General features: G+C 38.9%; 1 protein-coding gene across 1 annotated transcript in view; it reads left to right on the plus strand.

The window, feature by feature from the left end:
- Window positions 1–24159, plus strand: part of LOC120941686 (contactin-associated protein-like 4) — a 466073-nt gene that overhangs the window by 142502 nt on the left and 299412 nt on the right. Inside the window, exon 2 of the mRNA XM_040355240.1 lies at window positions 13799–13909. Within this exon, the coding sequence (XP_040211174.1) occupies window positions 13799–13909 (111 nt within the window). The remainder of the gene's footprint in view (window positions 1–13798; window positions 13910–24159) is intronic.

Below are 24159 nucleotides of genomic sequence, written 5' to 3' on the forward strand. Positions count from 1 at the left end.
AATGACAATTACTCACTCATACAACACTGTACCCAAATGACAATTTTCGTCCTTTTTTTCACACAAATAGAGCTTTCTTTTGGTGGTATTTAATCACCATTGGGTTTTTATTTTTTGCGCTATAAGAGAAAAAAGACTGAAAATTCTGTAGAAAAAATGAATTTTTCTTCGTTTCTGTTAAAAAATTTAGCAAATTTGTAATTTTTCTTCATAAATTTTGGCCAAAATTTATACTGCTACATATATTTGGTAAAAATAAGTACAAATTTGTGTATTTTATTTGGTCTTTGTGAAAGTTATATCGTCCACAAGCTATGGTGTCAATATCTGAATATTGATCACACCTGAAGTACTGACGGCCTATCTAATTTCTTGAGACCCTAACATGCCAGAAAAGTACGAATACCCCCGAAATGACACCTTTTTGGAAAGAAGACATTTCAAGGTATTTAGAAAAAGGCATTGTGAGTTTTTTGAAGTTGTCATTTTTTCCCACAATTCTTTGCAAAAAAGATTTTTTTTCACAAAATGTTCATATTAGCAGGTTATTTCTCACACACAGCATATGCATACCACAAATTACACCCCAAAACACATTCTGCTATTACTTCAGAGTATGGAAATACCACATGTGTGAGACTTTTACACAGCGTGGCCACATACAGAGGCCCAACATGCAGGGAGCACCATCAGGCGTTCTTGAGCAGCCAGGCCAATTCTGACAATTCTCTCCTACATGTAAAAATCATCATTTATTTGCTAGAAAATTACATAGAACCCCAAAACCTTATATATGTTTTCTTTAGCAAAGACCTTAGAGAATACAATGGTGGTCTTTGCAACTTTTTATCTCACACTGTATTTGCGCAGCAATTTTTCTAACGTGTGCTTAAAAAAAACAAATCAGTAAAGTTAGCCCAATGTTTTTGCATAATGTGAAAGATGAAGTTACGCAGAGTAAATAGATACCTAACATGTCACCCTTCAAAATTGCACACACTCGTGCAATGGCGCCAAACTTTGTTTCTTAAAAATCCCCATAGGCGACGTTTTAAATATTTTTACTGGTTATAAAGAGGCGATTAAATTCGCATGTGCTGCGCTATATAAGTTTTCATTCATTCATTCATATGTTTTTAGTTAAGGAGAAGGTCTAGGGCCAAAATTATTTCTCTCGCTCTAACGTTCACAGCGATACCTCACATGTGTGGTTTTAACACCGTTTTCCGTGTCAAATTTATCTTTATTAAGCTTAAAGTAAGTTAAACATGAAGTATACATGTGTTACAATATAATGGTGGTTAGTATGTCGCAAAATTAATACATAGCATCATCTTCATATGAGTTACAAGAAACAAATATTAGCCAGTTACATTCCAATAACTATTTGAAAAAGTTTCAGCAACTAATACAGCAATGTATAAAATTTATACTAGTAATTACATTGGCTGATGAGTAAATTATGAAAGACAATACTACCTTATTTAAGATAACAATATCAATTATCAACTAGTAAAGTCTAGAATTCCTAGCCTTTTCAAAGTTAATGGTAGGTCCGTGGTGGTACCCCCTTATACAAATCAGACCGAAAAAAAAGGGGGTAACAGAAAAATAAAAATAAAGGAGGGGAATAGGAGGTGGGGGGGGGGACAGGAAAGGAAGTCTGCAGGGATGGGTCCTTGTTCGACACCAAAGTGGGAACATACGACGATTATGGTCATGTAGGAAAGCTACCATGGCAGTAATACATGTTCATTAAAATGGTCTGGAAATACATATTGTATCCAAGGGGCCCATAGTGATTCAAAGTTGGTGAGCGTGTCCGTATCTAACGCATCCATTTTGGCATGTGTCATAGCAACATTCATTCTGTTCATCGTTTCAGTCGTTGAGATACGTGAAGTCTTCCAGGCTTTTGCTATGGTCTGTTTAGCTGCCGTAAAAAGTTGCGTTAGTAATCTAAATCGTGCGTGTGTTAGAGTATCGGGCTTCAGATTTAAAAGTGCCATTTTAGGTTCTGGGGGTATGCTCAAATCAGTCAGTGCATTCACCATCTTAAAAATCTTGTTCCAAAATTTCTTTACTATCGGACACGTCCACCAAATATGAAAGTATGTTCCCTCAGTGTTGCAACCCCGAAAACAATGACCATCATAATCTAAGGCATATTTAGCTATCCTATTCGGTACCAAGTACCATCTAGACAGTACCTTATAGTTCGTTTCCTGCGCTAAAACATTCGGGGAGGCCGACTTAGTGTTCCGCCATATTTGGCACCATTCCGAGGTACTAAGTTCCTTACCCAAGTCGATCTCCCATTTCTGTACATAGGGTAATTTTGTTGAGGTATCAGTGGATAGTGACTGTAGGTATAATGTCGAAATCACACCTCTAACGTGCGGATTATCTTTACAAATATATTCGAAGGGAGTTATTTGATTAGTCTGCATCGTGGTAGATACCTGGGTTTCCACAAAATTTTTTATTTGGAGGTATCTAAATAACTCTGATGAAGGGATATCATATTTTTTACATATTGTTGGGAAAGGCATAATACCAGTGGAATCCAAAAAATTATAAATATAAATACAATCCTTCCTAACCCATGCCTTGAATGTATTAGGATAGATCCATGCCGGATAGAATGCTGGATTTTTGTAAAAGGATAGCAGTGGGTTAAGAGGGGACACCAACGAATATTTAGATTTATAATTATCCCATATCGAGAGAGAGTGTCTAATAATGGGGTTGTCAATTTTCTTACGTAGCCTGGGAGGAATCCATAACAAATTAGCTATAGGGATGGGATCACATTCAGTTGCCTCAATTGCCACCCATAATGGTGTTTCCTTTTTAGCGTGATATTTGGCCAGGGTAGATATTTGCGCTGCCCTATAATAATTCGTAAAATTTGGAACCCCTAGCCCTCCCCGTGTTCTGGGGAGATACAAGATTTGCATTTTTAATCTGGGTCTAGATGTTCCCCATATAAAGGTTGACATTCTTTTTTGTAGTACCCTCAAAAAATAAGCCGGTATCGGACTCGGAAGCACTCTAAAAAGATATAAAAATTTTGGCAATATCGTCCTCTTGATCGCATTGATCTTACCCATCCAGGACAATGGGAGTTGGGACCAAAATCCAATCAATTTCATTACTTGTTTCAGGAGCGGAGGGTAATTATAGGTGAATAAGTCAGATGTGTTTGCTGTAACTTGTGTTCCTAAATAAGGGATGCTTTTTTCAGACCAAATAAACGGTAGACCTACTTTTGCTGCACTTAATTCCATAGTTGAAAGAGATATGTTTAAAGCTACACATTTCTTGGGGTTAATAGCTAGACCTGAAAACGATGCAAATTTGGTAAGTATTGGGATGAGATTTGGACCAGTGACTTGAGGGGATGAAAGAAATAAGAGTATGTCATCTGCAAACATGCATAGTTTGTGCTTGTATCCCCCTAATTCTATGCCTAATATAGTGGGATCAGATCTAATTTTTTGTGCAAGTGGCTCTATAAGAAGGGCAAACAATAACGGGGATAGCGGGCAACCTTGACGCGTTCCTCTTCTGACCTCAAACACGTCTGACCTGTATCCCGCATACTTAACATATGCTCTCGGGTTATTATATAGTGCCAAAATCCAATTAATAAAGTTAGGACCAAAGCCCCATTTCTGTAGTGTAAACTTCAAGTATGCCCAGGACACAGAGTCAAACGCCTGCTTGATATCCAAAGAAAGAAAACATGCCGGTATACCCCTTTTTTTAGCTATGTGTGCTAAGAGACACGCTCTGCGGACATTATCACCTGCTTGTCTTGAAGGCATAAAGCCTACCTGATCACGATTTATAAGATTACCGATAAAACTGTTTAAGCGAGTGGCCAAAATTTTACCTAATACTTTTATGTCTATGTTGAGCATAGATATGGGCCTATAATTAGTACATAGCGTGTCATCCGAATGAGGTTTGGGAATCATACAAACCGTTGCTAACAAAGATTCAGGTCTGAAAGTTTTCTGTTCTAACAAGTTGTTGAAGGCCTCAGCTAGTCTGGGTGATAGTAGGTCAGAGAAGGTTTTAAGATAATTCGCCGAGAACCCATCAGGTCCCGGCCTTTTATTAAGTTTCAGCTCACGAATGGCCAAAGCAACCTCATCTTTCGTAATGGGTTCTTCCAATTGTATTTTCTGCGATTGACTTAATTGTGGAAGGTCAACATGAGCAAAAAAGGTGTTAGCTTCCGAAGTATTAAATTCTGTGGATTCCGAGTAAAGAGCTTTCAAATGTGAGCTAAATTTTTGTACTATCTTAAGAGGATTACTGGAAAATATCTGATTAGCTATTTTTAATTTTATGGGTTTATAGGTTTTATCAAGTTTATTAAGAGCTCTAGCTAAATAAGCACCTGGCTTATTGGCTTGTTTGTAAAAAGTATGTCTTGATCTATTAAGAGTCCTATTCGCCACATCAGTCAAGAATAGATCGTATTCTAAGCGCGCTTTGTCAAGTCGAGATCGATTAGCGTGAGAGTGGTGACTTTGAAGGGCCTGAAATGCTGCATTATATTCTGTTTCCAGTTTATTTGCCATCAAAATCCTTTCTCTTTTTAGGATCCCTATTTGTCGTTGGAATACTCCTCTGAGGACCGGTTTGTGAGCTTCCCATAACGTAATCGGGGATATGTCAGGACTAGAATTGATATCAAGATATTCTTTCAGTGCTTGTTTAATCACTGGGCAATGAGCAGGGTGTTTTAGAATAATCTCAGGAAGGTACCAGGTAGGATCACGGTTTTTTGGAATAGTAGATGCTATTGTAGTAAACACCGCATCATGATCCGACCAAGGGATGGGTACTATACTGGAACCTAATATTTCTGGAGCCATACCAATTGTCACAAATATGTGATCAATTCGACTGAATGATTGGTGTGGATGTGAAAAGTGCGTGTAGTTCCGTTTAGTGGGGTTATGCTCTCTCCAAGTGTCCACTAAGTTGTATTTAGCCAATAAGGTGGAAAGGGAGCCTGTATTCGTACGTTTAGGCGAGACATAGGGGGATTTATCTAGAAATGGAAGAAGGACTTGATTAGAGTCCCCACAAATGAGGAGAGTCCCCCTTTTGTGTGTGTTAAGCATTTGAAATAGATGTGATAAGAATGGTACTGGATTGAGATTTGGAGCATAATAAGAAACTATTGTGATCTCCGAATCAAGCACCTGACCTGTTAATATGAGGTATCTACCCTGCGGATCTTTTATTTCAGTTCGTAGAGTGAAAGGAGTGGTACGATGGAATGCAATTAGCGTGCCCCGTTTTTTAACTGAGGCTGAGGCAGTATAGACTTGAGGGTATGAGGGGTTGAAAAATTTAGGAGTTGTGCTTGTAGTAAAGTGGGTCTCCTGTAAACAGACTATATGGGCTTTTTTGGCTTGAAACGTTCTAAACGCCTTAGTTCTTTTCTGTGGTACATTCAATCCCTGTACATTCAGCGATAATACGTTTAGTGGTGCCATGGTAGTTTTACCTCACTGCTCATCTTACCGTTACAAATCAAAGAACAGCTGACCGACCCGATCCCTGCAGACTTAGGGATGGAAAAAGGAAAGAAAACTGTAGGGTATTTAACCTTGAAAGGGGAGGAAAACACAAAAAAAGTTAGGAAATATACATTCAACATTAGACCAATAATGTCCATCGTGTTTACCCGTGACGGGGCGAAACTGCCCCCGCCAGGGGAAAAGGGGATCCCATCAATTCCCCGCAAATTAGAGCGGGGAACCGAGGAGATCATTAAGGAGCACAAGTAGTTTCCGTGAGGTGGAAGACCGCCGGGCGAATGTACAAGTGTTTACCTGTAATAGGTGATAATACACGGTATAGCCGTGTTACCATGTCATATGGGACACTGCTAAGGGCCCTCTATCTATTAAGTGGGTGAAAAGTGTGTGCAGAGACAAAATATCCTTAGTTAAACTGACTAAGAGAATATACATATAAAAGGGGGAAAAGGAAGAAAAAAGAAATAAGTCAACCTGTGTTTAGTGCACAAAAAAAAGGGTCAAATATGTCTGTACATTCTACCCACACAGGATCTATTGTATTGTACTACAGTACACGCGGGAGTGGAATTCTTTTACTAAACCATATATTAAGTGAAGTATCTATACTACATATAACTAATCATAACAGATTCTATTTTCTTAGTTTGCCACTCAATTAGGAGCAGACGAGCTGCCAATGCATGAGGGGGTGCAATATGATGTAAAATACAAGTAGTGTAACTATAAATGAATAAAAGAGCTTGTTAAAAGAGGATCTTATACTGCGTCTTAAGGAATAAGAAACAATAGCTGTCAGCAGGAGTTTAAGGTGCCTTCCAGTGGGCACAACTGGCTTCAATGCCTCTCCCCTCCCTCCGTCCCGCCAATTAGCAAGGGGGAGGGAAAAGGCCACAATGCAGGAGAAAGGATGGTTTAAGAATGTTGTGTAATGAAAGATTAAGATGGAAAAAGAGAGATAAAAAAAAAAATCAACAAACTAAAGTTGGTGAGCAAAAAAGAGAGGAAAGAGGAGCGGGAGATTAGATCCGCAAAAGATGGTAAAAATAAAAATCCAATTAGGGCAAAAGGGAAAAAGTGAAAGCAGATAAAGAAGAAACAGTTAAGAAAAACTAAGATGAAAATAAAAATGAACATAGAAATAAAAATAAAAATAAAAATAAAAATAAAAATAAAAAACAAAATATAAAACTAAAAATCATCCTGTTCTAGGTTCTGTCTGTTTTCCCTTTATCTCACTAGGCATTCTTATGAGCATGAGAGAAAAAATAATCATAAAGTTTTCCAAAGATTAATCAGTCCATGGTATCCTCCTGATCTTGGGGCTGAGGTACAAACCGGCCACGCTTGTTCGTATGATGTATGCCGTTATTCTTCTCATGTGGAGTGGTGCCATTACGGGATGATGCTGATGCTGTGCGTCTGCGTGAGGAGCTGTGTGTATTACTGATGTCAATGAGCTTTAAATCAATTAGGGCTTGGTGCAATTGATCGGGTGTCCTACACACTATTTTAGCTCCCTGGAATGTAAATCGTAAAGAAAAGGGGAACCCCCATTGGTATTTAATATTTCGTTGTTGCAATTCCACTAAAAGGGGCTTCATAGCACGTCTTTTGGTGATAGTCAGCTGCGATAAGTCTGCGAATATTTGAAAAGTATGGCCTTGAAATGTGAGATTACCTTTCGCCCTAGCTGCTTCCAAAACCTGCTCCTTTGACCTGTAGTAGTGGAATTTAGCTATTATGTCTCTGGGGGGGCCATCCGTTTTTTTAGGGGCTAATGCTCTGTGAATCCTATCAAATTCCAGTCTCTGAACATCAAGTCCTGGTACTAATTCCTGACATAATGCCAAGATGGTACCTGAGAGGTCAAGAACTGACTCTGGAAGTCCCCTAAATCTTAAATTCGATCTTCTGGCGCGGTTTTCAAAATCTTCTAATTTACTATGGAGTTCCATGTTTTCTTCCTTCAATATATCTATTTCTGATTGACAATCCTGTGTATAAACTTCTATTTCATCCATTTTTGCCTCCAGAGTTTCAGTGCGGCTACCTAGGTCTCTAATTTCCTTAGTCAGGTTTGTGGTAATCTGTTCTGAGGTGCGTTGCAGTGCCTTATTTAGCATTCTCTCAAATTGCTTTAGGATCTCTGAGGGGACAGTGGTATTTATTGCAGGCAATTGTGATAAAGTAGACATATTATCCTCCTCACTGTCTGAGCTCAGGACACTGAAAGATGCTGATGGCTTTTTTCCCTGTGACAAGCGCTGCTTGCTGTTCCCTGCAGCGCTTGTCTCTGAGGTACCTGAGGTGAATGGCGCCTTTTTCACTGAGCCCTTTGGCTGCTGTGCTGCGCTAACAGGGTTAGATTTCCCTTTACTCCTGGCACCCCCGAGCACCATTTTGGTATGAAAAGCTGCTCCTCACCTCTAGGAATGATATCCTGCTGGTCCCAGTGATTTGCGGTGATTAAAAATATAAATTCACCCGCGATCTATCCACCTCACGGAGCGGAGCTCTAGTGCCGCATTACCGTGCAGCTAGACCCCGCGCATGCGCTCCATTTAACACCGTTTTCATATGTGGACGGGACTTGCGTATGCCTTCACTTCTGCATGCGAGCACACGGGGACAGGGGCGATTTAAAAAAAATTATATATATTTTATTGTTCATTTTACTTTATTTATTTTACTTTGACAAGTTTTTCCGCAAAAAATAAAAAATGTTGATCACTTATATTCCTATTACGAGGAATGTAAACATCCCTTGTAATAGGAATATGGCATGACAGGTCCTCTTTACAGTGAGATGTAGGGTCAATAAGACCCCACATCTCACCTCTAGGCTGGGAAGCCTGAAATAAAAAAAATAAAAAAAACAATCCTGGCTTCGATTGTAGCGTTGATTCGGTAGAAGCAGGAGTGGGGCGTATTGCGGAGTATTGCTGAGTATTGCAGAGTATTTCAGAGTATTGCAGAGTATTGAAGAGTATTTCGGAGTATTGCAGAGTATTGCAGGGTATTGCGGAGTATTGCGGGGTATTGTGGGGTATTGCAGAGTGTTGCGGGGTATTGCCGAGTATTGCAGGGTATTGCAGAGTATTGCAGGGTATTGCAGGGTATTGCGGGGTATTGCAGAGTATCGCAGAGTATTGCAGAGTATTGCGGGGTATTGCAGAGTATTGCAGGGTATTGCAGAGTATTGCGGGGTATTGCGGAGTATTGCAGGGTATTGCACAGTATGGGGCAGAGTATTGCAGGGTATTGTGTATTGCACAGTATGGGCAGAGTATTGGGCAGGGATGGCTGATCGATCATGGAGGGATGGATGGCTGGATCTGTGACTGAAATTGTCACAGATCCAGCCCACAGCACTGCAGCTGCCTCTGCTCTCTCCCCTCTCCTCTCACACTGTACCGATCGGTACAGAAAGGGGAGGGAGGAACCGGCGTCATCACATGACATCGGTTTGTTTACAAGCGATCGCTCCGTCATTGGACAGAGCGATCACGTGGTAAACCGCCGCCATCAGCGGTGATTTACCCTGATCCGTGTCACGGACTCTCCCGCGTGCGCCTCCCAGAGTTAAGCAACCGCCCTGTAGCCGTACTTTGGCTATGGGCCGGTTGTTAAGTGGTTAAACTCTCCGTGGAAACTAAGGGGTTATTCCTGCACATTGTGTAAAAAGGCTGTTTAATTCTGTCTTCTCTGATCCTCCGCTTCTTCCACAGTCCCCAATCCATCTGCTGATAGTACAGAGCCTTGGAGTCACTCTACACATGCCATGTTTTCTGTATATTGCTAGAGAATTTTTTTTCTTGGGAGGGTGCATGTGATCAGCACAGTGCAAATCAGCACTGTACAAACAGAGGGTCAGGGGTCCTGCATCCTTATAGGACAGTCAGAGTAGAATGAAATCTCCTCCTACAAGCTTTAACCAGACACTGATAGAAGTCACAAGACTGCTATATACTACTGATGAGAAAGGGTATTTAGCAGTTTACATTTACTAAAATAATTACCTTTCCATGTTCTGCGTACTGTGGGAGAACAGATATAGTGAATGCAGGGTCCTGGGTTTAGTAACACTTTAATATCAGAATAATAGGTGGCACTTCTCTCAATTAAGCTACTTAACTAGCACATGGCTAAAGAGAGAAAGTATATGCTTTTTTTGATGAGGAGGAGAGTTAGTCTGAATTAGAAGAAGTTTATATGTTATAATTTCATCAAGGAACATGGTGATGGAACTAAAAGTGTTTTACCAAATCCTTTTACACCAGTCAGACTCTATAAACTTAAATGGGTTGTAAAGGATTTTTTTTCCCTAAATAGCTTCCTTTACCTCAGTACAGTCTTCCTTCACTTACCTCACCCTTCCATTTTGCTTTTAAATGTCCTTATTTCTTCTGAGAAATGCTCACTTCCTGTTCTACTGTCTGTAACTACACACCGTAAAGCAAGCTTTCTTCCTGGTGTGGCGAAAGCCTCTTGAGGGGGGAGGGGGCGAGCAAGAGTGTCAGGACACCCACTAACACACAGCTCCTTTCTCTATCTCTAAGTAGAGAGTGTCCTTACTTGCCTGCTTGCCCTCTCCCCCCTCAAGAGGCTTTCTCCACACCAGGGAGAAAGCCTTGCATTACGGTGTGTAGTTACAGACAGAAAAACAGGAAGTGAGGATTTCTCAGAAGAAATAAGGACATTTAAAAGCAAAATGGCGGGATGAGGTAAGTGAAGGAGGACTGCACTAAGGTAAAGGAAGCTATTTAGGGAAAAAAATGTTTTCCTTTACAACCCCTTTACACTTAGGTCTGATGCTTTGTGTGTCAAGGCCTGTGAGGCTGAAGCAGGCTTTTTTCGTGTGTTCCTCTAGTGGAATATGCAGATTTTGGTTTGAGGTCACTGACGTAGAAAGACATTTAAATGTAATCAATAAAGCATTTAGCAGTTTATATTTACTAAAATAATTGCAGCTCCATGTTATACGTACTGCAATAGACTAGATATAATGAATGCAGGGTCCTGGGTTTAGTAACACTTTAATTATAGAAGTTGAAGTTAGAAGTTGCTTGACTACCATTCATAGCTGCACCAGATTTTGCATTGTCCAGTTTTAGTAAATCAACCACAATGTGTTACAAAATCTTGATAGCTGCACTCTTTATGTTGTGCCATATGCTACACATTCCTGACTGCTGTACTACCTACTGTGTTTAGAACAGCACAGAGTGTTGGCATTCAGGAGAATATCACCTCAGCAAAGCCCCCCCCCCCGAAAACAAAGGAACCCACCTTCCCTCAAGCAAACTCGCCTAAAATAAGAATTCCCCCTGCAGTAAAATCCTCCCTCCAAAAGCATTTCCTCCCTAATACTATTCACCACTCACTTATGTCCCCCTGTACCTCTTTCTGCTGCGTACATCTGCATCTCTGCATCACCTGCCCATCATTTGCCTCTGCACCCCTTTGTCCACTGTTCTTTTAAGCACTCCCTCGTCCACTGCTCATCAGCAAATTTTCTCTCCAAAAGTAACCCTCCATAAAGCCTCCACTCACCTCTAAACTCCTCTTCTGCTACTGCTCTCTTCTGCCCCCCTTCTCACACTCATATACCATGCAGCCACCTACCCCTTTCCCCTCACACACCGAAGCCTCCATACACTTACATACAATGTAGCCTCCTGCCGCCACCCTTATTAACCTCACATACAATGCATACAATGTATTTCCTTGTCCCCTCATATATACATACAATGCAGACTCCACCTTCTCACACAAACATACAACATAGCACCCCTCACCCTCCCCAGAAATGATGCAGCCCCTTACACATATAAACAATGCAGCCCCAACCACAGTAACTCATCGCAGTCCTCCTGTTGATGTCAAAACCTGAAGGTGGGCTTGGCAGGAACAGGAATTGTATAGGAAACGTGTTCTCTGCCAACAGGGATTGCACAGGTGTGATACAAGTAAAGGGCAGTGGTGGCCAGAAAGCTTTTGAAAAGTTGTATTTATTGATTTTGTCATAACAAATACAAACAAGGCACACAAAGAAACTATGTACAATTCTTCAGCATTGGCTCTTGCCCCCTCCCACCAGTCCTCACACAGTGATCGGAACAATACGATAAAAAAGGCCACCCACTCTCAGTAATAATCAAAATTTCGAACAGACACGTCAAGCAGTTATAGACATATTACACACATAATAACTCCTGTTACAGGTGCACTCTATTAGGCGCCACTCAGTCCGCCACCGTAAGTTCACTGTTCATCCAACTGCCCCATACCTTATCAAATTTCTGAGGTATACCCCTGCTAATGTATGTAGCTTTGTAAAGAGGTGCAGCCCTATTAACCACGCCCTTCCACGCTGATACAGCAGGAGGATTAGGCTTTTTCCATGATAGCACTATAATTTTCCCGGCGTAATAGATTAGAAACATCAGCAGAGTACGAGTCACTCTCCTTGGGGCTAGATTATCTACCAAACCCAAAAGGCACACCTCTATCGTGGGCTGTATGTGAATGGCAGTTACTTCAGCTATGCAGTCTGTAACTCCCTCTCAGAATACCTGAATGGCCGAGCAATTCCAAAAGATATGCATGAAATCAGCCACGGGGGAACTGCACCACCAGCAACCAGGTGATTGGGTAGGGAACATCTTAGCCAGCCTAGCTGGAGTAAGATATACGCGATGTAAAAATTTTAATTGAATAATATGGTCCCTGGCAGAGACCAATCTGGAAAAATGTATGTCCCAAACATCATCCCAGTCAACCCCGTCCATCTGAGGGAACACCTCACCCCACGCCGCCCTACACTTCGTGAGGAGATCTCCTCCATCTCCAAACAACTGCTTATAAATGGTAGATAGGGCCTTGTCCAAAGTGTCCTCTCTCAGCAAAGACTCCAGATCACTACTTTTCAGAGTAATACCACCATCCCCAAATTGGGCATTGTACGCATGCCTTAACTGAAGATGCGGCCAGCAAGCTTGAGGGGTGCTTATCTTTTCAGGCAGCACCCTCCTCCACAAAAATACAATGTGACCATGGCAGTTGTCCCCTGCCATTCCAAATCTTGCTATTACTGCCAATGACACAAATCCTGACGTTTATGCTACTCCTAGACTACAATCCATACACCATGAAGCAACACCAACAATATTAGCCATGCCTCCAAGTGTTCAGAAGGCATGGTATGCAAGACATTTTTCTTCTTCCTTCTACCCTTCCCTCCTAAATATGCATGCAAATCTTGGTGCTGTTTATTCAGAATCTGTTTACTTTGTCTTTATACCTTCAATGTTCACTTCTTGTTCCATAAGTCTGCAATCAGTTGTGTGAGGGTGTGCTTCAAATGGTGGCATGTTATGAAGGGTGTGGTTAAAAGTGGACAAGGTCTGTAGGGTATCTTTGGATTTAATTTGGAAATCTGATAACCATAAATTGTCAGTATGGCAGTAGTACCTTGTTCTACTATTTCACTGTGGATGGTATGGCAAATCACTTCAAATTGAAAAATTTGCACTAATATATAGTAACCCATGAATTTGTCTGATCCTGTTTGAATCTTAGTTAATGCATACCTATTTGTGAATCATGGATCCCAGGAGATAAGGATTTGCTGAAAAGACAGTGGATTCAGCATGTTTATTACTTGTTAACTTGCTTGGGTCACACAGAAAAAGGCTTTTACAGAGAGAGAATTCCCGGATGTATTTTTTTTTGGTTATAGTTACATTTCTTCTTAAGTTAGGGGATAATGTTGCATTATTATTTCAATCAGCATGTCAGTACATTTACATGAGAAATATGTTCAAAATATCAAATGTTAATAAAGTTATAGTAAAACAAAATGTCCATGTTATTGCCAGTAAACCAAAAGCTTGCAGGAGTATTTTTTTGGTCAGTAGTCATGGTTATCAAAATGTTACTACATACCGTACATTATGTGCTTATTTGTAGTACATATGCAGGCACCTAACTGGATGTAATAGCTGATATATTACAACTTGACAGGTTTGAAGGAGGAATTTGTTGTACTCCATCTGGTTATAAGTGCAGTAAGCCTACATTTTATCTGCATTATGTCAAATTTACTGGCACATTAGAGATATTTTTGTCATATTATGTAAAATCATGAACATACAGTATACATTACTTTTAGACATACTAAGATATATTAGAGTGCCTTAATTATGGACTTGTTATTTTCTACACAGATGATTGCGATGGTCAGCTTGTGTCTTCTCTGCCTCAATCCTCCTTCAGCAGTTCATCTGAACTTTCCAGCACAGATAGTGCAGGCTTTGCTAGACTCAACAGGAGAGATGGTAAGTTATCTTTATCATTATGATTGTTTATCTATCGAAAAAAAAAATATATATACAAATTCAATTTTTTCTGGTTCCAATGCAGATATTATAAATACTCCACTGATGCATTACACTATTTGTGTACGAAGATACTAATTCTAGTAAATAAGATGTATTACTACATTTACGATGCCTTCAGTCATTTCAAGTCAGTATATTTATATGCACTCCCCGATGGCTGACATTGCTGGGGATAGAATCATCTGGGATGGGTTTTCTAGGTCAATTTATTGTTTTTCTCCATGACAGGTCAGCAGATGCTAATATGCATTCTTATATAACAATTGTTTGTAAGAACAATCATTTCGCTCAAGGTATCATTAGAGACCTTGCAACTTCTCCCTAAACTGGCTGTACTCACATTTCTCAATTTCCAGTTTTATTACCTGGCAACCCAGCTGTTTGATATTAGATACTGGCTTGTTCCAGTGAGAGGAAATGTCTGCACTGCACCGAAAGCCTCTATGACGTAATTAGGACACTTTAGATAACTAGTATATAAGAAAAGAGTACCCACTGACATTGGTTCTACAATAATCAGAACCTCTTTAAACATATTTTCCAATATCGTTAGGATGATTCCTGTTGTGCCCAAAAAACATATTTGGTTAAATACTGCCTTTCCAGAATTGGCCTCTATCCTTAATATACAGTAACATTCTGCCCTGGGTATTAAATGCATACAACAGCTGTCCATAGATTGACATTTTAAAATCTTCCATCAAATTCAAGGGGACTGTAGGGTCCCCTTTAAATCCTACCATAACTACATACAATTAAGGCATGCAAATAGTGTACAGTTTGGAGTGAGAAACGTTACTTTCCCCCACTGATTTGGAAAAACATATTTTACCCTAAAATTGCAAGAAATAAAGTGTTACTAAACCCATAACAGTAAAATCAGTCTATATATGCAGTAAAGCATGCTTGTTATACTTACTGTGGAAGTCTACAATCCATCTGCTGATAGTACAGAGCCTTGGGGGGCACACTGCACATGTGTTTTTGGGGGGGTGCATTTGATCAGCATAGGGCCAACCAGCACTGTCCAGACAGAGGGTCAGAAGTCATGCAGCCTCATAGGACAGTCATAGGAGAATGAAAACTCCTCCTACAAGCTTTAACCAGTTCTTTAACCAGTGCTTGGTCGGACACTGATATAAGTCACAAGACTGCTATATACTGCTGATGAGAAAAGGTATTTAGCAGTTTACATTTACTAAAATAATCACATTTCCATGTTCTGTGTACTGTGGGAGATCTGATATAGTGAATGCAGGGTCCTGGCTTTAGAAACACTTTTATATCAGAATACCATGTGGCACTTCTCTTAATTAAGCTACTTAATTAGCACATGGCTAAAGAGAGAAAGTATATGCTTTGTTTGATGAGGAGGAGAGTTACTGGTAGTCTGAATTTAGGTAGACTTATATATTATAATTTCATCAAGGGACAGGATGATGGAACTAAAAGGGTTTTACCAAACCATTTTACACCAGTCTGACAATATAAACTGAAACTTAGGTCTGATGCTTTGTGTTTGAAGGCTTATGAGGTTGAAGCAGGCTTTTTTCATGTGTGGGATGGGTGGCATATGCAGATTTCGGTTGGAGGTCACTGACATAGAAAGACATTTAAATTTACTCAATAATGCATGTAATGTATTTTCTACACCTGTAATGTAAAATCCATTAATGTAAATTCCGCTATGTTATGGGTTACCATTGGTAACGTATTTGGAGTGACCTTTGGATATTTTTGTAATATTTATTGTTTGTATGTTTTTTTACATTTTATGAAACTTAATAAACTTTCTCTTAAATAAAAAAAAACATAATTTGTAGGGGGATTGTACATAAGTCTAGTAACGGCAGGCAAATTTACAGTGGGCATCTCTTTTCTATGTTTATATAAAATGGACGCTTTTTTTATTAAATGTATGGCCACATCTACTAGAAGAAAAAATAAATTAGTGACCTAAAGCCAATAACTATTTAAAGGGAAACTACAATAGTTTTGTTTTTTTAAGTTTTTTGTTTTTTTGTAAATGATGTTTCAAACTATTGCTTAATACCTTTTTTAATATTTTTGTTTACAATTAAACATTTAACAGATGACAATGCTGTACATTAAATTTACAGTAAAACCTTGGATTGCAAGCATAATTTGTTCCAGAAACATGCTTGTAATCCAAAGCACTTGTATATCAAAGCAAATTTCCCCATAAGAAATAATGGAAACTCAGATGATTCATTCCACAACCATTTATTCACAAGTCCTTCAATTTATAGTCCATATAAAAAGATTATAGCAATGTGATAGGTTGTGTAACCATAAAATGTCCAACCACAAATGGAAGCCTTTACAAGGGAATTAGAAGCAAAATCCAGCAGGAGCTACAGCGTATAAACGAGAAGAGAGGCACCTCTAAAGCCCTGTACACACGATCGGTCCATCCGATGAAAACGGTCTGATGGACCGTTTTCATCGGTTAACCGATGAAGCTGACTGATGGTCAGTCGTGCCTACACACCATCGGTTAAAAAAACGATCGTGTCAGAACGCAGTGACGTAAAACACGACGTGCTGAAAAAAACAAAGTTCAATGCTTCCAAGCATGCGTCGACTTGATTCTGAGCATGCGTGGATTTTTAAAATTTAAAACAAGTTGGCTTTTTTTTAACCGATGGATAAATAACCGATGGCTCCCACATGATCGGTTTGGACGGATGAAGACCGTTCTCATCGGTTTAACCGATCGTGTGTATGCGGCCTAAGTGTAGCAATATGTTGCTAAATGTTGTACCTTCATTAAATTTAACTATATTGCTACACTAATGCTTTGTACACACGATCAGAATTTCCGATGGAAAAAGTCAGATGGAATTTTTAGAAATAGAACATGTTTTATTTTTTTTCGATGGAAAAAAATCCTATCAGAAATTCCGATCGTCTGTGTGGAACTCCGACGGAGGAAAAAAACACACATGCTCAGAATCAGAAAAGTCGACACATGCTCGGAAGCATTGAACTTAATTTTTCTCGGCTCGTCGTAGTGTTTTACGTCACCACGTTTTGGACGGTCGGACTTTGGTGTGACAGTGTGTATGCAAGACAGCTTTAACGGAATTCCGACGAAAAATTCCATCGATATTTATCCCATTGGAAAATTATGATCGTATGTACAGGGCATTAGAGGCATCTCTCTTCTCTTTTATACTCAGTTATGACATAACGCTACTTGTATATCAAGTCAAAATGTATTCAAACATTTTGCTTGTCATGCAAAACGCTCTCAAACCAAGTTACAAACACTCTCAAACCAAGGTTTTACTGTACCTCCTTTATATGAGTTGGCTGAATGAAATCTCAGATATGATTGCCTGATAATTCATGAGTTACTGCAATGATTAATTTATCTGTGTGGGTGTAAATTTCTTAACATTTTTTTTCAAAGAACAAGCAGAAAACCAATAGAGCACCACCTGCTAGCTCAAAAGCAGAATGCTAAATATGTTATATAATATTTCATATTTGCCTAAGATAAAAATAGAGGGCTGGATTCAGATACAATGGTGTATCTATCCGCCCAGCGTAACGTATCTCAGATATGCTACGCCGCCGTAATTTAGGGCGCAAGTTCTGTATTCAGAAACAACTTGCACCCTTAGTTACGGCGGCGTAACGTATCTGTGTCGGCTTAAGCCGGCCTAATTCAAATGTGGATGATGTGGACGTGTTTTATGTATATTAACTGTGACCCCGCGTATTTGAAGTTTTTTACGAATGCCGCATGCGCCGTTCGTGAAAAATCCCAGTGCGCATGCTCAAAATTCCGCCGCAAATCGTCATTGCTTTCGACGTGAACGTAAATTACGTCCAGCCCTATTCGCGAACGACTTACCAAACGACTTAAAATTTTCAAAACTAGACGCGGGAACGACGGCCATACTTAACATAGGATACGCCTCATATAGCAGGGGTAACTATACGCCGAAAAAAGCCTAACGTAAACGACGTAAAAAAATGCGCCGGACGTACGTTTCTGAATCGGCGTATCTAGCTCATTTGCATATTCCTTGCGTAAATATACGGAAGCGCCACCTAGCGGCCAGCGTAAATATGCAGCCTAAGATACGACGGTGTAAGACACTTACGCCGGTCGGATCTTAGGGAAATCTTTGCGTAACTGATTCTATGAATCAGGCGCATAGATACGACCCCGCACACTCAGAGATACGACGGCGTATCTGGAGATACGCCGTCGCATCTTCTCTCTGAATCTACCCCATATTGTTTTATACATTATTTCAATTTTAACAATAATAATGGCATCTGGAAAGTGCAAAATCTGGAGCAGCTGTGCATAGAAACCTTCAGATTCCATTTTTTTTGTCAAAGCTTAATTGAACAAACTGAAGTTAGAAGCTGATTTGCTACTATGCACAGCTGCACCAGATTTTGCACTCTCCAGTTTAGTAAATCCACCCTTAGGTATAGAATCCCTAAACATGCCAGTTAAAAGTCAGCATTGATGATTAATTTAATTTGGTTGACATAACTGGTAGTGGAATGGTCTAGTAAATGCAAAATGAATCTTGCAGGCATTATTTGATATAATCTAGGTAATAGTACAGTACTGCTGTTACTTTTTCTCCAATATACGCTTCATCTAATGTAGATAATTGCATAATTTATTGCATAATTGCACCTTTCAATCATCATGAATCAAGTCTCAGCAGAATCCATTATTCACATTTGCACGTGAATATACAATATAAGATTTTAATATCTATATTTTTATTCTGAGACCTCAATTGTTTTTCCATGCATTATGTTTGGCTTTTGCACCTTCTTTTTAACCGTTTCAGCCCCGGAAGATTTTACCCCCTTCCCAAATAGAGCACTTTTTGAAATTCGGCACTGCTTTGTTTTAACTGACAATTGTGCGGTCGTGCGACGCTGTACCCAAATAAAATTTGCGCTCTTTTTTTCCCCACAAATAGAGCTTTCTTTTGGTGGTATTTGATCACCTCTTTTTTTTTGTGCTATTAACAAAAGAACAGCGACAATTTTGAAAAAAAACACAATATCTTTTACTTTTTACTATAATAAATATCCCTATTAAAAAAAAAAAAAAATCCTCAATTTAGGCTGATATGTGTTCTTGTACATATTTTTGGTAAAAAAAAATCGCAATAAGCGTATATTAATTGGTTTGCGCAAAAGTTATAGCGTCTACAAAATAGGGGATAGAATTATGGCATTTTTATTATTATTTATTTTTTACTAGTAATGGCAGGTGATCTGCGATTTTTATCGGGACTGCAACATTATGGCGGACACATCAGACACTTTTGACACATTTTTGGGACCATTGACAATTTTACAGCGATCGGTGCTATAAAAATGCACTGATTACTGTAAAAATGTCACTGGCAGGGAGGGGGTTAAATGTGTTCCCTCTCTGTGTTCTAACTGAAGGGGAGATGGGACTGACTAATTTGCCCTGCACATTGAAGGGTTAACTATTTCAAATGGTGCGTTATACATTGGCATACCTCCATACATCTTGATATGCTAGAACAATATGGCCACAAACAGCTAAAATCTCAAATTAGACTCAAAACTTGAATCCAACACAATTTTACTTTTCAGTGTGCAGCACAGAGGATATTTTTTCAGTCTCTTGAAGTGTATAAAGAAAATAATGTTTTCAGCCTAGTGTCAGCTATAAGGACTAGAAGCTAACGGAGGGACCATGAAAAACACACAGAGGGTCTATTTAGGCTGTACCATGTAGCACTAAACAGTTTGAACATAGCAAATGCTACATAAACAAGCCTCTATGACATTACTCCAACACTAGATGTCAGCATAGATGAGAACATTTGTAACACAAATACAATATATAGCAATAGTAGAGAATAACGTCACAGGTGGGACACAACATGGATTTTAAATAGCTTGATCTTGCTGTCCAAGTGAAGGTTTAAAACTAAAATTAGGAGTTCAAGTAGCCTGATCTTTCTGTCCAAACTAAAAGGGGCAATACTCCATTCTTAGTTTTAAAACACCTAATCTTTCTATTCAGGCAAAGAGGGTTAATACTCAATTGAATACTCCATTCTTAGTTTTAAAACGCCTGATCTTTCTATTCAGGCAAAGAGGGTTAATACTCAATCTTGGAATTTAGCCTAATTTATCTGTCAAAGTAATTAAGGGGTAGCAATCAATTTTAGATTGTAACTTGAAGTTATCTCCCAAGCTACACCTCTGTTGAGGTCCAAGTGATGAAACACAACAGACAGGGCTTGAAGAAAAAACATCAGTACACTTTCCTTTAAAGTGGAGGTTCACCCTAAAAACATGTATATAACATTACATATATAACATTACATTCTGCATACTTCCAACATTTACAGCATGCTGTTTGTTTTTTGTATTTTGCTGTACATACCGTATTATTGCTATCCCACATGACACTGCGCCGCTGCATAGGAAAGCCTACTCCCGCACGAGTGAGTACCCGGAAGCCGGGTGGAAAATAGCAATAATACGGTATGTACAGTAAAAAACAAAAAAACAAACAGCATACTGTAAATGTTGGAAGTATGCAGAATGTAATGTTATATACATGTTTTTAGGGTGAACCTCCGCTTTAAGCAGGTGATTATTTTAAGATTGCACCTTGTCTCTTGAGTATTACACATAGACATATTTATTATATTATTATACATCATGTGGATTCATTGATTATTCAAGATTGCACAAATACAAAGTATTGTTTTATGTTTTATTTTGTTTGAATTTTAAATGTTATTTTTTTACATTGTGTTATTATGTGCACTGCCTAAAATTATTTAACATCTTAGATATGGACACATTTCTAAAGGCTGCAGTGCTATTTCAGACTTTGAAGGGGACTGTAATCAACAAAATTAAATCATAACTCATTGCTGCATGCACCTTTTTGCCTCACACTTGTCTTATCTCCTTTACTTGTTTGCATTGCCATGTTCTTTTTTCTAAAAAATGTAAAATGCAAATATGGTTACACAGCATGCATAAGTACCAAAACCATTCTAATGGTGTAAATACAAGATACAAGACTTTGCATGCCATTTCTTTATAGAAATATACAGCGACTAAGCAATTCAGTCACAAGCATTTATTTTAATGTAAGATTGCACAGACATTATGAAAGAACGTTCAAATACATTACACAAGGTGGAAGATAAGTCTTTACATGAATATTCAACATCTTTTTTGTTTTCTGTTAAGACACCATCAATTATATAATAACTCAGCACATATTATTTGTATATTTCCAAGACCAGAAACTATCATGAATCATGATAAATAACAGGATGGCATGTACCTTTTCATTCACCCAGATTTGTGCTCTCTTGATGGTGCACATTTTATCAGTATTGAGATTATGATATATTATATGTCATGCGGGCAAACAATAAGCCTTCATTGATTGTTATAATAATGATTTTTTATAGAGATAAATTACTCCAAAAATGAACTAAATTGCAATGTTTATATTCAACCAAGTGGCTTTAGTGTTGTTGCATACATTTCTCTATTGTTTTACTTTTATTCGGAATATATATATATATATATATATATATATATATATATATACAAAATAGTGAAGTTCCAGGCCTTCTCTCACTATCTCGGCACTATAGACTATACAAACTAATTATAACAGATTAATAAATGAGCATAATGTTACCATTGTCATTTAAAATTAAACATTAAAATTCAGCTGCCGCTTAAAAGCAATAAAATGCACAATCATAAAACAAAAATAGTAAAACAAGTCTTTAAAGCCTCGTACACACGATAGGTTAACCAGAGGACAACGGTCTGAAGGACCGTTGTCCTAGGTTAACCGATGAAGCTGACTGATGGTCCATCGCGGCTACACACCATAGGTTAAATAACCGATCGTGTCAAAACGCGGTGACGTAAAACACAACGACGTGCTGAAAAAAACAAAGTTCAATGCTTCCAAGCATGCGTCGACTTGATTCTGAGCATGCATGGATTTTTAACCGATGGTTGTGCCTACTAACGATCGGTTTTGAACTATCGGTTACCAATCCATAGGTTAATTTTAAAGCAAGTTGTCTTTTTTTTAACCTATGGTTAAATAACCTATGGGGCCCACACACGATCGGTTTTGACCGATTAAAACGGTCCCTCAGACCGTTGTCCTCTGGTTAACCTATCGTGTGTACGAGGCCTCAGATAAATCTCGTTAATTACTAAAGCAGCGCTAATTGTCACTCCTCTGACGTGACCAATCTTTCTTATGATAGTCCATAAGAGAAAAATTCTGGAGGATAGAAGATGTGTCAGAGTCCAGTAAAAGGTATATGTGGTGGTGGGGGTGCTAGTAGTTAGTGCTAGATATATATAAATAGTTGCTAAATAAATATGTATTGTGCTAGGTATACATATTAAACAAAATCACCAGCTCCTAAACAAAATAAACATAACATAAATACCGTATTTATCGGCGTATACCGGCGTTTTTAGGCGCATCTTAGTTTGTGGGTCCGGCACACAGATACAACGGCGCACATTTGCACTTACGTCGGCGTAGCTTGTTATACGTTGGCGTAAGTGCTTTGTGAATCTGGGCCATAGTTCCTTAAACTCAAGTTTAAACTTAAGCTTTCTCATAGCGTACTCTCATTCAGATCCTTATTGCTCTGTCACAGACTAAATCTGCCTCCTGCAGATATGCACACTACAGGTTCCCCATGCTACCTCTCTCACTCTTGGAGAGGGATACGAAGGTATGACGCTCATTCAATGTTTTGCTGTAGATTATGTGTAAAGGAAGGAATAATCAAACTCATTGCATAACGTATATAGGACGTTAATATTGTTTTAGCTTTACATGATATAGAGGCAAGTCCCCCGTGGTAATCTTGTGTATAACACACTATATTAATATCATGCTCATATGTATCAACCCGTGTTTAGCTGTTGAGCACACTAGTGCATGTGTGCAATCCTGCTGGTATCAACTTGTAACCAGACAAATCAGTGTACATTTGTTTCAAGAATCCAATAATGGAACACGGTAGACCTAGTGAGATAGCCAGCCACCCTAAAATGGCCACTGCCAATAGTATTTTATAAGTAGTGTATTCCCAGAGGTCAACCAATAAGCATGCCCGCAAACAAGGACTCAAGAGGAATCTTGTCCCAAGTGTGTTAATAACACCATATCCATACAACAATGACAACAGAAAGCTTGCCAGAGTCTGAATTGTAATACAATGTCATATACTTATCAAAGCCTCTATCGTATCAAGTCCAGAGGGAGCCCATGCCAAAAGGCAATGTGGTAGCAACACATAGCATGACTGGTTTCACCAGTATTACACTAGCTACATTGGAGGCTATAGTAATACTTATACTGAGCCCAGAAATTATAAGTATCAGATGAGGGACACCTTCCAACCCCCTGCCACCATCAGGAACAATGTGATGATTTTTTAAAGGTCAATTGTGCACAATCCTTAAGTACTGCACATGATGATGCATTTCTGGGCAGGAACAGCGTAGTGACATTTGTATGCTCAAGAGGCATGATGACGTCACTGTGTGCATCACACCAGTGTTGCACATGATGACATACTACCAAATGCAATGGTACTTGACCATGAGGCAGCATGCAGGGTCGCCACCACCTACCCCCATATAGAACAACCAGACTATAATAAACTATAATAAACAACCAAAACAATACAAGCATAAATAACAATTCGAATACCATTTTTAAATTACATTTTTTTTTGAACTTCCATCCGAGGGAAATACATTTCCTAACCATAAATAACACATCGAATACCATTTTTTAATACCATTTTTTTTTAACTTCCATCCTAGGGAAATACATTTCCTAACCATATAAGGTGATTTAAATTAAATTTAAAATTCAGTCTCCTCAGCAGCTCTCACACTTTTCTTTGATCTCTTCTTATTTACTTTCCTTCTATCTTTTTTTCCCCCTCTTTGTCCCCCCTTTCCATCCCTTTCTACCCCACCCCACACCCAACACCTGATCCCCCACTCTCATTTGTTCCCTTGTCCTTTTTCTTTGTTTTACCATTTGATTCCTAAAATTTTGGGTTAAAATCTTGCCATGAATGACGAGGCTCTTCTAGCCAAATCCA

This window comes from Rana temporaria, chromosome 1 (assembly GCF_905171775.1).
Source record: "Rana temporaria chromosome 1, aRanTem1.1, whole genome shotgun sequence".
Taxonomy (NCBI): Eukaryota; Metazoa; Chordata; class Amphibia; order Anura; family Ranidae; genus Rana; species Rana temporaria.